Raw genomic sequence first — 17,350 nt, forward strand, 5'->3', positions numbered from 1 at the left:
GATACTCAGTTGTCCTTGTGAAGACAGAGTCAGGGAGGCGAAGGCAATGTCTGGACACAGTCTATTTTAGTATGTTTGAATGGATTTCATCTCCATCAAATTGTGCTGCTCTGAAGTTGGTTGGCCTGCCAAACTCTTTGCCTTCTGGCTCACCACTGAGGGCTTCTGTTTGGGAACACATAGCCTTCTCTGTCTGCTTCCCTTTTTATCCTTTTACAGTAGATGCCCTGTGGCCTGAAAAATAAAGACCCAGTCTCAGAAGTTCATCAGTTGGTCTTTTGAGATTGAGGAGAGCAATAAAAATCTAAGTGAATTTGGGAAAGAATCCTAAGCATCCACTATGATGAGCATTTCTATTTATCAAACCACAGCAATGGCAGTGCTATTTAGTACATTACCATTAAAAATTTTTTGAATTATTTAATGAAGGACTCATCAGTCACCTTTGTCTATTTAGTTTTGTAAAGTCAGCATTCAGCCATTCTCAAAACTTGCAACAATATGAGTTTTTAATGTACATTTTCCGTTTAGCTCTCTGGAACTCATTGAAAGGCAGCAGGAAGTGTCTGCCTGCTTACCTCGCGTTTGCCTTCGGTGTGTCCCATGCTAGTTGTTCCAACAGAGGTGGAACTCCTAGAAAAGTGTGCTGCCTCACCTAGCAAATAAACCCATGGCAGCAGAACAGTTAGTGCCTTTCTTGCAAAATCTCGGTGATTTCTTTTAAAGGAGACCCAGATGATAGCATTTTAAAGGAAGTTGAAATAACAAAGTGGTTTCAGTGGGGAGAGGGAGGTTGGATTATAGCAACCATGGAATTAAAGCAATGTTGTTTGTTTGAAAAATCACATTTTATGTTGTAAATACTATCCGTGATTTTTCTAATTTAGAAATTCCCTTCAGGCAATGGCTGTTTTGTGTTTTTATCTTGTTTTTCTTTTTTTTTTGTTTATAATTTTATTTATTTATTTTTTCCCCAAAGCCCCAGTAGATAGTTGTATGTCACAGTTGCACATTCTTCTAGTTGCTGTATGTGGGACGCGGCCTCAGCATGGCCAGAGAAGCAGTGCGTCAGTGCGCGCCTGGGATCCGAACCCGGGCCGCCAGCAGCGGAGTGCGCGCACTTAATCGCTAAGCCACGGGGCTGGCCCCATTGTTTTTCTTTTTTTTAACAGATGTTATAATTTGGGTAGTGTGACAGTTATAGACAACAGTGCTTGAAAGGAGGGTGACGATGTAAGATGGCTCATTACCAGACAGTCTTTTTAGAAAAATGCGAACAAAAGAAGATGATTAGATGACTTCATACCCTCCTGGATATAAGTGGGAAGGCATGCTATCATACAAATACTATAGACAAACAAATAAATATTGTTAATAAAGCAATCTGCATATGAGTTTTACCTCTTAACAAAATATGGTACTGTTGAATTCTAGTGCAGTTTTCTCCGTTTCTAAGAATTAAAAAAATGAATACTTGTGTTGAGTGTGAGTATAAGTGATGACTTGAGGTACTGCAGTGAAAAACAGCCCAGCTGGGCAGAAAGCTATAATGATGGACAAATTTGAGTTTGGAGGAGGACTATACTGGATAAGGACTCAGAGTCAGAGAAAAAACAGAAAAATGTGTATTAACAGATGAGAAATTTGTGCTTTGACTTTTAAAAATAAAACAGTTTTATTGACATATAATTCACATACCTCAAAATTCACCATTTAAAGTGTACAACTCACTGATTTTTAGTAAATTACCAGAGTTGTGTGATGATCACCACCATCTTATTTTATAACATTTTCATCACCCCAATAAATAACCCTATACCTATTAGCAGTCACTCCCTCCAGCCCTTGACAACCACTAATCTACTTTCTGTCTCTATAGATTTTGCCTATTCTGGACATTTCATGTAAATTGAATCATACAGTATTTGTTCTTTTGTGTCTGGCTTCTTTCACTTAGCATAATATTTTCAAGCTTCATACATATTATAGAATATATCAGTACTTCTTTCCTTTTTACGGATGAATAATCTTGCATTGTATGGATATACCAGGTTTGTTTATCCATTCATCAGTTGACGGACTTTTGGATTGTTTCCACTATTTGGTTATTATTAATAATGCTGCTGTGAAAATTCATGTGCAAATTTTTGTGTGGTTGTATGTTTTCATTTCTCTAGGAGTGGAATTGCTGGGTCATATGGTAACTCTATGTTTAAGTTTTGAGGGACTGCCAAACTTTTCTACAGAAGCTGCACCTTTTGACATTCCCACTAGCAATGTATGAGCATTCTAGTTTCTCCACATCCTTATCAACACTTGTTATTGTCTGTTTTTTGTTTTTTATTATAGCCACCCTGATGAGTGTGAAGTAGTATCTCATCGTGGTTTTGATTAGCATTTCCTAATGGTTAATGCTGTTGAGTATCTTATCATTTGCTTATTGGCCATTTGTATATCTTCTTTGGAGAAATGTCTATTCAAATTCTTTGCCAACTTTTAATTTTATTTTTATTGTTGAGTTGTAAGAGTTCTTTATATATTCTGGATACTAGACCCTTATCAGATATATGATTTGTAAATATTTCTCCCATTCTGTGGGTTGTCTTTTCACTTTCTTGATAATGTCTTTTGACACATAAAAGTTTTTAATTTTTATGAATTCCAATTTGTCATCTATTTTTTGTCTTGTTGCTCGTGCTTTTGGTGTCATCCAAGAATCCATTGCCAAATCCCAGATCATGAAGATTTCCTCCTCTGTTTTCTTCTAAGAGTTTTATAGTTTTAACTCTTGAATCCATTTGAGTTAATTTTTTTATATGGTGTGAAGTAGGAGTGCAAATTCTTTCTTTTGCATGTAGATATCCAGTGGTCCCAGCACCATTTGTTGAAAAGACTGTTCTTTGCTTATTGAAAGGTCTTGGCACCCTTGTCAAAAATCAGTTGACCATGGGTTCGTTTCTAGATTATCAATTCTATTCCATTGATCTATGTATCTATCCCTTACTAGTACTAAACTGTCTTGTTACTGTAGCTTTTTAGTAAGTTTTGAAATTGGAAAGTGTACACTCTAACTTTGTTCTTTTTTTCCCAGAATTTCAAGAGTTTGTGAAGCATTGTTGTGAATTCTTTAAACTTTTGGTAGAATCAATGAGTAAAGCATCTCATCCGGGGCTTTAACTTATGGGAAGTTGTTTTGAATACTCATTCAATCTCTTTACTTATTATAGGCCTATTCGGATTTTATGTTTCTTTGTGAGTCAGTTTTGGTAGTTTGTGTCTTTCTAGAAATTTGTATTACTTTTTTTAGTGATTGCCCTAGAGTTTGCAATATACATTTAGAACTAGTCCAAGTCCACTTTCCAATACCATTATACTGCTTCACAGGTAGTGCAAGTACCTTATAATAACAAACTATTCCTAACTCCTCCCTCCCATCCCATGTATCATTGTTGTCATTCATTTCAGTTATACATAAGCATACATAAGCATTATATGTATACTTAAGCATACATAATCTAATACATTGTTTCTATTATTATTTTGAACAAATAATTGTCTGTTACATCGATTAAGAATAAGAAAAATAAGTTTTTATTTTATCTTCACTTATTCCTTCTTTCACGCTTTCTTTCTTTATGTAGATCTGAGTTTCTGACCTAAAGCGTTTTCCTTCTCTCTAAAGAACTTTTTTTAAACATTTCTTGCAAGGCAGGTCTACTGGCAAAAAATTCCCTCAATTTTTGTATGTCTGAGAAAGTCTGTTTCTTTTTGACTTCTGAAGGGAAATTTCACAGGATACAGAATTCCAGGTTGGTGGGTGTTTTTCCACAACACTTTAAATATTTCACTCCCCTCTCCTCTTTCTTGCATGGTTTCTGAGGAGAACTTGGATATACTTCTTATCTTAGCTCCTCTATAGCTAGGTAAGCTATTTTTTTCCTCTGGCTTCTTTCAAGACTTTTTCTTTATCTTTGATTTTTCTGGAGTTTGAATATGATATGCCTAGGAGGGTTTTTTTTGGCATTTATCCTGCTTGATTTTCTCTGAGTTTCCTGGATCTATGGTTTGGTGTCTGATGTTAATTTGGAGAAATTCTCAGTCATTGTTGTTTCAAATATTTCTTCTATCCCTTTCTCTCTTTCTTCTCCTTCTGGCATTCTCATCACAAGTATGTTACACCTTTAGTAGTAGTCCCACAGTTCTTAGATATTCTGTTCCATTTTTTTTCAGTCTTTTTTCTGTTTGCTTTTTAGTTTTGGAAGTTTCTATTGACATATCCTCAAGCTCAGATATTCTTTCCTCAGTGGTTCAGTACTAATGAGCCCATCAAAGGCATTCTTCATTTCTGTTACAGTCATGCATCGCTTAACGATGTGGATACATTTTGAGAAATGTGATGTTAGGTGATTTCGTTGTTGTGCAAACATCACAGAGTGTACTTACACAAGCCTAGATGGTATAGCCTACTACACATCTAGGCTATATGGTACTAATCTCATGAGACCACTGTCATATATGTGGTCCATTGTTGACTGAAACATTGTTATGTGGTGCATGACTATATAGTGTTTTTGATCTTTAGCATTTCATTTTTATTCTTTCTTCGTAGTTCTCTCTGCTTACAATACCCATCTGTTCTTGCATGTTGTCTACTTTTTCCATTAGAGCCCTTAGCATATTAATCATAGTTATATTAAAATCCTGGTCTGATAATTCCAGCATTCCTGCCATATCTGACTTTTGTTCTAATGTTTGCTCTATCTCTTCAAATTGTGAAGGTTTTAAGGTTTTTTGCCTTTTAGTATGCTTTGTAATTTTTTTGTTGGAAGCCAGATATGATGTACTAGGTAAAAGGAACTGCAGTAAATAGGCCTTTAATAATATGGTGGTAAGGTGTGGGGCCAGGGAAAGTGTTCTAAAGTCCCATGACTAGGTCTCAGTCTTTCGGTGAGATTATGTCCCTAGATTGTGAACTCCACCAGTGCTTCTCAGGTTTTTTTTTCTTTCCTCCCGGAGGTGGGACAGGAAGGCTAGAGGGAACTGGAGTAGGGTGTTTCCCTTCCCCTAGGTATTTTAGACTCTGATAAAATCCCAATAGGTTAGGCTCTGGTAAAATCCTTTCTCTCTGGAGGGCAGACCTTGTTACAAAGAACAGAATGCCCTAGTATATTTTAAAATGGCTACTTTTCCCTTCTTCCTTCTGAAGCAGGAGGGAGATTTCCTCCTACCTTCATTGTGAGAACCTGGTAGAGCTACTGGAGGTAAAGCTCACAAAAGTGTGGATGTGCTCCCCTGTGACTGGGCCCCCTAGAGTTTTTAACTCTCAGACTTGTTCACACGGAGCCCCCAGCTATTCGTCAATTATAGTTCAGGTTTTCCTGCCCAAATACTGATTCCCGTGGAGGCTTCTGCTCATGGGTTTCTGCTCCAGCAAGTTTTGATTTTCTGTAGCTGTCTGTCTGTCTCTCCAATTTTGGGGTTAGCTTTTTCCCCTGTGACCTCAGTTCCCTGACAGATGTAAGAAAAGTTGGTATTTTTTTTTTCAGTTTGTTCAGCTATTTACTTGCTGTTAGAATGGAGTAATGACTTGCAAGCTCCTTAAGTGCTGTACCAGAAACCAGGAGTTCTCTGTCTTCTTTTTTGATATATGGCATTTACAGCTATATATTTGTCTCTAAGCACTGGTTTAACTGCATCCCCTAAGTTTTTTTTTATATTGTATTTTCTTTTTATTTTTTTCATCTCAATATAGTTTCTAATTTCCTTTGTTGTGCTTAGACTTTCTACAGGGGGTAACATTTCTATTCCATCACTGGATTAATTTCAGAGAGCATTAGCACTTCTAGGCCTCTGGGTTTACACTTTCACCTTTAGAGAGTAGGGAGTTCCTGAGGAACAGAGGACCTACAAGTAGACATGAGTGGCTGGGGAGGAGGGGCTACAATTTAAGCCCTGGCTTTTGAAGCCACCCTGTGGCCTGTGTCCTTCTAAACCAATGGTTCTCAACCAGCAGTGATATTGTCTTTCCCACTCACCCAGCACCTACCTATACAGTGTCTCACTACCTCTTCACAATGGTCCCTGAGGTAGGTGAAATGTCACAATCTGAGATGAGGTTGAGTGGAGCCTTAAAACTAAAGCAACCTGTCAGTTGGTAGCAGAGCCTGGACGACCACCTTCCAGTCCCATCGTTTCCCAAAAACCCCATAGCTACCTGGGCCTCCACTTGCTTTGTTCACTCCACTTTTCAAAAGCAGATCATCATGCATTGTCTTGTGAGTATATGTCTGGCATATTGGTAGGCTAAAGGGCTTCTCCTAGCTAAGAATGCTTCGCATTGTCTTGTGATCCTCTGTTTAATGTCTCCCTCTGCAAATAGAGTGGAAACTCCCTATGGGCACAGAATAAGCACTCAGTAAATTTTTGTTGAATGAATTAGGAGATATGAGAAATAATATACCAAAATGTTAGCTTGATTATCTCTAGGAGCTTCAAATGAAGGTTGCAGCTGTCTCCAGAAGAGGCTGGGAAATGGGGTGTGGTCCTAGGACTGGTGGGGGAAGAGAAATTGTGGACCTGTATATTGTTTGTTTGGCCTATAGGATTTTAATTTGGTTATTATTAATAACACTGGTAAGTATTATTAGACTTGCTAAATTCCTCACATTTCAACTTCCTTTTCTCTTTGAATTGTTCATACTAGCACTTTTTACCTTTATTAAAAGACCAGTTTTAACCCTGCTTGAAAATTCAGTGTCCTCAGATTTTGTCCCCTAAAGGTCTTATCAAAAACATAACTTAAAGAAAAATCTTGTGTGATGTATGACATGAGTTATCATTAAATTTTCCTGACATTGAATCTCTATATCTTAAGGTTTGTTGTTAGTGCCATGAGTTGATTCTGACTCCTAGCGACCCTGTATACAGCAAAGCAGAACCCTGCCCGGTCGTTTTGCGCCATCCTCTCACCTTCTGTCGTTATATCGACAATGCTCTGCCGCTATTCATAGGGTTTCCATGGCTGAGTTTTTTAGAAATGAGTGGCCAGGTCCTTCTTCCTAGTCTGGAAGCTCCGCTGAAGCCTGTCCACCCTGGGTGACCCTGCTGGTATTTGAAATACTCGTGGCATAGCTTTCAGCATCACAGCAACATGCAGCCACCACAGTATGACAACCGACAGACGGGTGGTGTGGTTCCCTGACCCGGAAGTGAACCCAGGCTGTCACAGGGAGAGCGCGGAATCTTAACCATTAGACCACTAGGGCTGGCTTAAGGTATCTGGTCTCAGTTTTCTCATCCATAAAATGGGAATGATGATCCTTTGCTAGCTAACTGAGACCTTGCCTGAGGATAAAATGATTTAAAACACACGAAAGCATTCTGAACAGTACTGTGTAAATGGCAAGGCCCCTCCAGTTATGGGTAACTCTGAAAAATAGTGTTCATATGAGTTATGTAATTTAACCAGTTGTCAGGCAGTTATTAAAGGAGTTGGCTAGAATGAAACAAAGTGCATTCAGACTTTGTGCTCCTGACTTACAGTGCTAGCCTGAGTAAATAGGACTTTTTTTTTCTAGTAATTTGGTTAAAAGATCTAAAGCTGTATTTTGCCTTGGACTATCCTGACAATTACAATCTCTTGACCTTTGTTTCTCCATAGGTCTTACAGAATATCTTGGACACTGAAAGAGATTATGCTAAAGAACTTCAGTCTCTTCTTGTTACTTACTTAAGACCCCTGCAGGCCAATAACAAGTAAGATTTATATTTTAAACCCATCGCCAAATAAAACAAGATAATGTCAGCATATGAAGTCATTGCTCTTATGTCACTGAATAATTGATTTTGCCCTTTAGAAGAATTTCCACAGATCACAGGTTGCCAAGAACATGGTCAAGGCAAAAAATTATGCAAGATGTTGCTTTTGGAGAGCTTGGCTCTCTTTCTCTTCTTACTGTGGAAGGAGTGAGCAGATCTGGATTTCAGTCTGTCACAATTTTTACCTTGTACATTTTTAAAGTGGTACATCTGGTTTTACTTTCCCGAAAAAGAACTTGCTGGTGTTTTTATGCAGAAAGCACATAAACTGGAAATTCTTGTGCTCACTCTGACCTTTGCTTGCCAGGGCAGAAACTCTTTCCCGTGCTCTGAGAGTGGAAAGAGTAGCATTTTGTGAATGTTCATAAGAGCAATTCAAGCCAGTATTTCACCCAGGCAAAAGTGAATGATAAAGAGATGTTAAAATGATTTTTAAAATAAAATGTTCAAACTTTATGCTGGTCTTAGATATCTGAAGTGATTGTCTGAGGCCTGAATTGAAAACTTAGTTTTCACAAAAGACAAATATTGACCCTTCTTTTTTTGTGCTTGTAGGCATGGCATATTTAACAAATAGTGGCTAACTACATTTGTTTGTGTTTTTATTTTAATTAATTAAACTTTATTAGAGATTATGATCTTTAAGTCAAGTAGAAAATTTAGCAGTCGGTCCGTATAATGGAGGACAAAAGCCTCCTCTTTGAGCTCAGTAAGAGTTTACTTTTGCTGGACAGTTGCCAAAACTATTGTCTTCAGGCTTAAAAATAAGTTTAATATATTTCACTATTTTTCTCCCTTTTTCCAAATCATGCTTGCTTAGGCATAATGTCTTGCTAAATTTCCCAATTGGTTATTTTCGTAGCCCTATGGGAATCTTACTTCAGTATGAAAGGATTTTGTATTCCTGTGTTTTGTAAGAGTTTCAACATGATCGACAACAAAGTGTCTTTTGTTATTATTATGTAAAACATGAAGTGTTCTGTGAATCATAGTCCTTAGAGCTGAATGGAACCTCAATGAATCATTGGGTCTAGTGCCCTGGAAGAAATGACTATCCCCATTGAATAAATAAGAAAACTGAAGTCCAGAGAGGCTTCCTATGTACCCATCACACAGGCAGTAAGTGGCCAGACTGAACCCACTGTATCTCCTGCCACCGAATGAAATGTGCCTTCTGTTTTCTGGAGGTGACAGGCAGAGGAGGAGAGGGAAAATGAAGTGATAACCCTGGGAAGGGAGATGATAAGATTTTAAATGAAGGAGTGACTGATTAGCAATTGAGAAACAGTAAGAGGAAAGGAAAGGAAGAGAGCCAGGGCAGAGGAGGTGGGAGACCCGATTCAGAACTGCTCTGTTCTCACATAAATTCAAAATGCAGTTATAGTAAGTTTCCATTGGTTCTGTCTCGTAGACCCCAAAGTGATTTGAGCAAGCCAGACTGTTTATTGTCTGATCCAGAAAGGGCCAAATACACCCCCAATCAGGTTCAAGTAAGCCCCCAAGTCAGGTTCTTGCTGCTGTGAGAGAGCAACAGCCAAGGAAGCTGGCTGGCTAAAGGTTTCGCTTTTGACACCCACAATAGGGGTTTTCCAGCTTGTGGTTCAGGAGGACATTATAGCAGAGGAACTGGGAGCTTTTTATACTCTAGGGGTTACTGGTAATGTTTTCTTGGGTCTTCATTTTCTTTGTCAGCAAAAATTACTCTCTGGGAAACACTCCTCTTGTTTTATTACATTAAGGAGAAAGAACATGTGGCAGAAATCTTCAGAAAAGTTTTCTCCCAAAAAGTGATTAAGAGCGTGGACTCTGGAGCTAGAATGTTTTGTTTCGAATTCTGGCTTCATCATTCACTGGCTTTGTGACTTTGGGTGATTTGCTTAACCTCTCTGAGCCTGGGTTTCCTAGCGTGTAAAATGGAGACAGCAATAGTACCTACCTCATAAAGTTATTGTAAGGTTAAAATGAGCTATTATTTGTAAAATGGTTGCATAAGTGTTAAGTACCATATGAGTGCTGCTGGTTTTCGTTGTTATTATCACCTATTATTTGGCAGGGCAAGAATAGATGAGAAAATTCTTAGTACAGAGTCCCTGGATAAAATTGTTTAGTTTGCCTTTATTTGACTCCATTCTACGCTAAAAGCAAGCAAATTAGAACTATTTTCTGCCCCCTACTCCTTCTCATAAAGATTTCCTTTTTTTTTAGGATCATTATTCTTATTATAGAAAAGGGAAATCAAGGAAAGAAGCTGTAGAAAGTTGCTTAAGACCACAGAATTGGTGTAAATTAAAAAGCAAAAGTTAAAATGTGAGGATTGATTCTCTTGTTCCATTTTCCAGTTATTAGCAAACTATTAGCTAACTAGACTACAGATAGGTAACTAGAGTGATCCTCAAGTTCTAGTCACTGAACTACATATATGTGTTTTTCAGTCTGAGTACTGTGGAGTTTACATCTTTATTGGGAAACTTCGAGGAGGTATGCACATTTCAACAGACGCTCTGCCAAGCCTTGGAAGAATGTTCCAAGTAAGTGTCGCATATTGCCTTTTGGATAGCCAGCAACATTGTTCTGTTTTGTTTTCCTTTTAACTGTTGTCTTAGATAGGGGCACTTTATGTTTATACATTTGTTACAACTTTGATAAATTGTCCCAGTACAGAAAAAATGCACTAGGTGGTGGTATTAACAGTGTCAAACCACTAGTTGTATTTCAGGGCTCTACATGTAGTAAATTATTTCTGACTTTAGTTAAAAATCATACCGGTTTACTGCTTCTAGTCAGTATGAGAGACAAATAAGGTCTCAATTGGCCGTGAATGATGCTTTTGACATACATTAGATATTTTCTTTTGTACATTGCAAATTACTTGGAAAAGTTATTCAGATTATTCACTCAGTTTTTTTTTAGAATTTTTTTTTTTGCAAGGAAGATCAGCCCTGAGCTAACATCCATGCTAATCCTCTTTTTGCTGAGGAAGACTGGCTCTGAGCTAACATCTATTGCCAATCCTCCTCCTTTTTTTTTTCCCCCCAAAGCCCCAGTAGATAGTTGTATGTCATAGTTGCACATCCTTCTAGTTGCTGTATGTGGGACGTGGCCTCAGCATGGCCAGAGAAGCAGTGCGTTGGTGCGCGCCCGGGATCCGAACCCGGGCTGCCAGTAGCAGAGCGCGCACACTTAACCACTAAGCCACGCGGCCGGCCCTATTCATTCAGTTTTGCAAGCTTGTTCTCTTTTAGTCATTCTTGCTATCATGTCTATTATGTTAACAGTTGAAAAACATAAAAAATGGAGAAAGGAAAAGTATATCTTTATGTGAACCACAACACATATTTGATGGCTTGCTAGATTGTTGAGGCGTTAAACTTCTTACTGCAGAATGAACTGTAATGATCATCAGGCAATATATTTCTGTAGCAAGATTAATTTTCCAAGCGGTATATCTCAGAGAAGTTGGTGACTTTCATCATCTATAGGGAAATTGGGGCGATTGCCTATTTCTCGAGCTTTATGGGACACAGGTGATTGTCCAGGGAGGAAGATGGTGAGAGCCCACACTAAAGAGACCTGATAGGGATGCAGATTATTGATATGGAAAAATGGTGAGAAGAGCAGATTACAAACTAGATTTGTAATCTTTGTTTTCCATTTTATAGAGAAACATGTAGAAGAAAGTCCAAAGAATATGTCCAAATTGTTATAATAGATATCTCTGAATGGTGGAATTCTGAGCATTTTTTTTTCTTTCTTGTGCTTTTCTTATTTGTCTACAAATGAAAACAGGTGGCTTGTAATTTAAAAAACAAATTTTAAAAATCTTGAGGCAGCCTTGCCTAGCAACCACCAGACCACCAAGACTACATCATACTCCTTTGTGATGTGTCATTTTTGAATTTGATTAGTTTTGTCTGTACTTGAACTTCATATAAATTAGCCAAGAGTATTTTTAGTGTGCCCAACTAAAAATTTGAATATTATAGTTTGAATAAGCATCTTAGAAAAAAATCTTACCTACTAATTCCAAATGAGTATCTGACCCTATGGATTGGCACCATGTTTGGTGACTAGAGTTTAAAGCAGTGGTCAAGAACTTGCATTTCATGGATAAGATGGTTATACTATAGTTTCTCTTTTAACTTTGGCAAAAGGATTCAAAAATTTTGCATGTTGTCAGGTTTAATTGGAATAATCTTCCTTTATCCTCTGGTGCATATTTTACATACTGTGTTTCACCTGTTTTCCTTACAGGTTTCCAGAAAACCAACACAAAGTAGGAGGTTGTCTACTGAACCTCATGCCTCATTTTAAATCTATGTATCTGGCTTACTGTGCAAATCATCCTTCAGCTGTAAATGTACTTACCCAGCACAGGTAAATCGTTAACATTTCCCCAAATAGGCTGTTTTACAATGAGATCCCTTCCTAGGACCACCTCATTTGGAAATCCAAGGTCTCCAGTTGGACTCTTGATTATTCCCATTCATCATGCCAGGAATTGATTCATTGTAACATGGGTTGATTGTCTATTAATGCAACAAGTAATTTACTGAGCACCTACTATGTGCAAGGTCCTGTACTAGCTGATGGGGATACAGTAGTGAACAAGGAAGAGAAGGTCCCTCCTCTCGTGGAGCATAGACTCTTAAGGGAAATCCAGACATGAAATTAAACATTGTAAGCATGTATTATAAAAGGGTAATTAAAAGGATGCTGTGAGACTTTGCAGCGTGGTTTGGGGTGAGGGAGGGATCAGGGAATGCTTTTCTGAAGTAAAATTCTATTTACATCCCATGGTTTAAAGCCTTCCCTGCCCCAGTGAATGTTTTATCTGAGTTGCTGACAAATAGCTAAACTGCCTAGATTCATCTATTTTTCACTTTCCTTTGGTAGAGGAAGTCTCAAACAGTGCTTTGGCTAAAAGGCAGGTATTAACATGGAAAGGTGGAAGGAAACTAACACTGTGAACTGTGTGGCAGGTGCTTTAAACAAAGGGCTCTGATAGTAATTATACATGAATATAATTTGTTTCAAATTCATGGAGAACAACAGAATAGTGTCTCCTTTAAGAGTCCTTACAAAGGACCCGGAGAAGTTCACGTCTCTCCTCTTCCTTACCCTCTGATTCCCCATCCCTGACACATTCACTGGCACATTCATCTGGGCCAGAACACTGTATGATAGGTTTAAAGACACAGTTTTAACTTTGAAATCACGTGCTAGAAGTTCAGGTGGGACAATAGCAAGAACAACATGCAGAGGCGCTTAGGACTTAACCTGGAGACGAGATTCAGGATGGACATGCATTCTCGAGGCTGCTCAAGACTGAAAACAATATTCTTCTCTTTATCTGGTCCAGACTTGAACTCCCAGAGCCGGGCTAAAACACTGTTGACACCAACCCTCAGAAGGGATGGAAATTTTGGTTTTGTCCTGGTTTGTTAGGAGCTTTATTGACTTTATAGAGCTGTTATATAAGGACATTTTTAAAGTAAAATTCAGTAGATCCTACTTGATTGAAGGTCAATTTTAGTCCCCTGATCAAAGTTGTGAACTCTTGTGGAATAGCAAATATGGAAGTTGGATTTTAAAGAAAGAGAAGCCATGACTCTGGGGTATTTAGGCAAGTAGCTCAACTGCTTAGAGCAAATATTAGCTAATAATAACACAGACAGTGTGCCAGGCACGTGATGTAAAAGCCTATGAGGGAGTTACTATTATTACCATCTCTGCTTTACAGATAAGACGTTGGAAGGTCAAGTAATCTGCCCAAGAACTTGTACCTGTTAAGTGGTTGAACCAGAATTAGAATCCAGGTCTGTCCGAATTCTAAAAAAAATATTTTTATTAAGATATATATTTTACCTACAAAGAGAATAATCTAAATGCAACTGTAAAGAATTATAGTAAAATCATCACCCATGTACAGACCACCCAGCTTAAGAAATAAAACGTTACCGTTTCCTTTTTTATGTAACAGCTTTATTGAATTATAATGCACATACCATACAATTCACCCATTTAAAGTGTACAGTATATTCAGAGTTGTGCAGCCATCACCACAATCAATTTCAGAACATTTTCATCGCTCCCCAAACAAACCCATGCTCAGCAGAAGTCAGTCCCCATTGCCAGCCCAAGGCAACCACTAAAATACTTTATGTCACTATGGATTTGCTTGTTCTGGAAATTTCATTTAAGTGGGATCACACAACATACAGCCTTTTGTGTTTGGCTTCTTTCACTTAGCATAATGTTTTTGAAGTTCATCCATGTTGCAGCACTTATTAGTATATCATTTTTTAAATTGCCAAAAAATATTCCATTGTGTGGATACTGCGTATTGTTCTTCCATTCACCAGTTCATGGACATACGGATTGTGAATTGTGCTGCTATGAACATTCATGTACAAGTCTTTGTGTGGATATGTTTTCATTTCTCTTGGGTGGATACCTAGGAGTGGAATTGCTGGGTCATATGGTAACTCTATGTTTCACCTTTAGAAGAACTATCTGACGGTTTTCCAAAGTGGCTGAACCAATTTGTATTCCCACTAGCAATGTATGAGAGTTCCATTTTCTCCACATCCTCATCATCATTTGTTATTATCAGTCTTTTTGATTATAGCCATCCTAGTGGGTGTGAAGTGATATCTCATTGTGATATTCATTTACGTTTCCCTAATGAATAATGATGCTGAGCATCTTTCTTGTACTTATTAGCAATTTGTATATATTTATTTGGGGAAATGTCTATTCAGATCCTTTGCCTGTTTTTTTTTTTTTTTTTTTTTAAAGATTTTATTTATTTTATTTTTTGCCCCCAAAGCCCCAGTAGATAGTTGTATGCCATAGCTGCACACCCTTCTAGTTGCTGTATGTGGGACTCGGCCTCAGGATGGACAGAGAAGTGGTGCCTCGATGCGCACCCGGGATCCGAACCCGGGCCGCCAGCATCGCAGCGCGCGCACTTAACCACCAAGCCACAGGGCCGGCCCTGCCTGTTTTTAAATTGGATTATTTGTCTTATTATTGAGAAATTATTCACATACCATAAATTCATCATTTTAAAATGTACAGTTGAGTGGTTGTTAATATAGTCACAAGGTTGTGCAACCATCACCACTATTTAGTTCCAGAACATTTTGATCACCCCCAAAAGAAACCTTGGACCCAGTAGCAGTCACTCTCCATTTCTCCAGTGGCTAATGACATTGAGCATATTTTCATGTGCTTGTTGGCTGTTTTAATATCTTCTTTGGAAATATGTCTATTCAAATCCTCTGCCCATTTTTCAGTTGGGTTATTCTTCTTTTCATTGTTGAGTTGCAACACTTATTTACATATTCTTCTTTATATACTCTCGTCAGATATATGATTTGCAAAAATTTTCTCCCACTTTGTGGATTGTCTTTTCACTTTCTTGATGGTGTCCTTTGAAGCATAAAAGTTTTAATCTTAAGTTCAATTTTGATGATGTCCAATATGTCTATTTTTTTCTTTTGTTGCTTGTGCTTTTGGTATTATATCTAAAAAACTGTTGCCTAATCCAGGTCATGAAGATTTATGCCTAAGAATTTTATAGTGTTAGCTCTTACATTTAGCTCCTTAATCCATTTTTTGAGTTAATTTTTGCATATGGAGTGAGGTAAGGGTCCAACTTCAATCTTTTGCATGTGGATATCCAATTGTCCCAGCACCATTTGTTGATTTCTATTCTTATAAGTTTGTTACATTGTGTTTTATGTCCCAGAATTGGGTCTATATTGGTGAATGTTCTGTGTGAGCTTGAGAAGAATTTGTATTCTGCTGTTGTTGAAAGAAATATTCTATAAATGTCAACAAGATCCGCTAGATTGATGGTGCTATTCAGTTCAACTATGTCCTTACTAATTTCCTACCTGCTGGATCTGTCGATTACTGATAGAGGGATGTTGAAGTCTCTAACCATAACAGTGAATTTATCTGTTTCTCCTTTCAGTTCTATCAGTTTTGCCTCATGTATTTTGATGTTCTGTTGTTAAGTGTATTCACATTAAGGATTTTGTCTTGTTGGAGAATTGGCCCTTTTATCTTTATGTAATGCTTCCTCTTTGTCCCTGATAATTTTCCTTATTCTGATTTCAGCTTTTTCTGAAATTAAAATAGCTAGTCCAGCTATCTTTTGATTACCATTAATATGATATATCTTTTTCCATCCCTTTACTTTTAATCTATCTGTGTCTTGTAGACAATATATAGTTGAGTCTTTTTTTTTTTTTTTGTGAGGAAGATCAGCCCGGAGCTAACATCTGATGCTCATCCTCCTCTTTTTTTGCTGAGGAAGATTGGCCCTGGGCTAACATCCGTGCCCATCTTCCTCTACTTTATATGGGACTCCCCCACAGCACGGCGTGACAAGTGGTGTGTTGGTGCACACCCGGGATCCGAACCCACGAACCCCGGGCCACCAAAGCGGAGCATGCGCACTTAACCGCTTGTGCCACCAGGCCGGCCCCTATAGTTGAGTCTTGTTTTTTTAATCCACTGTGACAGTCTCTGTCTTTTAATTGGCATATTTAGACCCTTTACATTTAAAGTGATTATTGAGGTAGTTGGATTAATATTTACCATGCTTGTGACCATTTTCTGTTCATTGCACTTGTTTCTTTACTACCCCCCTTTTACTGCCTTCTCTGGTTTTGGTTAAACATTTTATATGATTCCATTTTCTCTTCTTTCCTAGCATATTATACCTCTTCCGAAAAAATTTCAATAGTTTCCCTAGAGTTTATAATATCCATTTACAACCAATATAACAGCACTTTCACATAAAACTTTACCATTTCATAGGTAGTTCAGGTACCTTATAACAGAGTATTCTCAATTCTTCCCCCTCATCTCTTATAACATTGTTCTCATTCATTTCATTTATCCATAAGGTAAAATCACCCATTATATCGTTGCTATTATTACTTTGAACAGTTATCTATTAGATCCATTAAGAATAAGAAAAAGAAGGTTTTATTTTACCTGCATTTATTATTTGCTGACACTCTTCCTTTTTTATGTAGATCCAAGTTTCCTTCTCTCTGAAGAATTTCTTTTAAAAATTTTTGCAAAGGTGATCTACTAGCAACAATTTCCCTCAGTTTTTGTTTCCCTGAGAAAGGTTTATTTCTCCTCCACTTTTTTCTTTTTTCCTTTTATTATGGTAATAAAACCTACAGCATGAGATCTACCCTCTTAATAAATTTTTAAGTATACAGAACAGTATTTTTAACTGTAAGTACAATTTTGTACAGCACATGTCTAGAACTTTTTCATCTTCCATAACTGAAACTTTATACCCATTGAACAGCAACTCTCAACTTCTCCCTTCCACCAGCCCTTGGCACCACCATTTACTTTCTGCTTCTGTGAGTTTGACTACTTTAGATACCTCATGTAAGCGGAATCATGTAGTATTTGCCCTTCTATGACTGGCTTATTTCACTTAGCATAATATCCTCAAAGTTCATCCGTGTTGTCACATATGACAGGATTTCCTTCT

The 17,350-nt window shown here is 37.7% G+C and overlaps 1 protein-coding gene across 5 annotated transcripts in view; it reads left to right on the plus strand.

The window, feature by feature from the left end:
- The window catches only part of ARHGEF6 (Rac/Cdc42 guanine nucleotide exchange factor 6), a 106,200-nt gene that overhangs the window by 48,736 nt on the left and 40,114 nt on the right, over positions 1–17,350 (plus strand). For all 5 annotated transcript variants that reach the window (XM_004441633.3, XM_087426828.1, XM_087426829.1 and 2 more), the window contains exons 7-9: positions 7,661–7,755; positions 10,251–10,346; positions 12,070–12,192. In XM_004441633.3, coding sequence (XP_004441690.1) covers positions 7,661–7,755; positions 10,251–10,346; positions 12,070–12,192 — 314 coding nt within the window. The remainder of the gene's footprint in view (positions 1–7,660; positions 7,756–10,250; positions 10,347–12,069; positions 12,193–17,350) is intronic.

The sequence above is a fragment of the Ceratotherium simum genome, chromosome X (genome assembly GCF_057802395.1).
Source record: "Ceratotherium simum simum isolate JZ-2026a chromosome X, ASM5780239v1, whole genome shotgun sequence".
NCBI classification, from domain to species: Eukaryota; Metazoa; Chordata; class Mammalia; order Perissodactyla; family Rhinocerotidae; genus Ceratotherium; species Ceratotherium simum.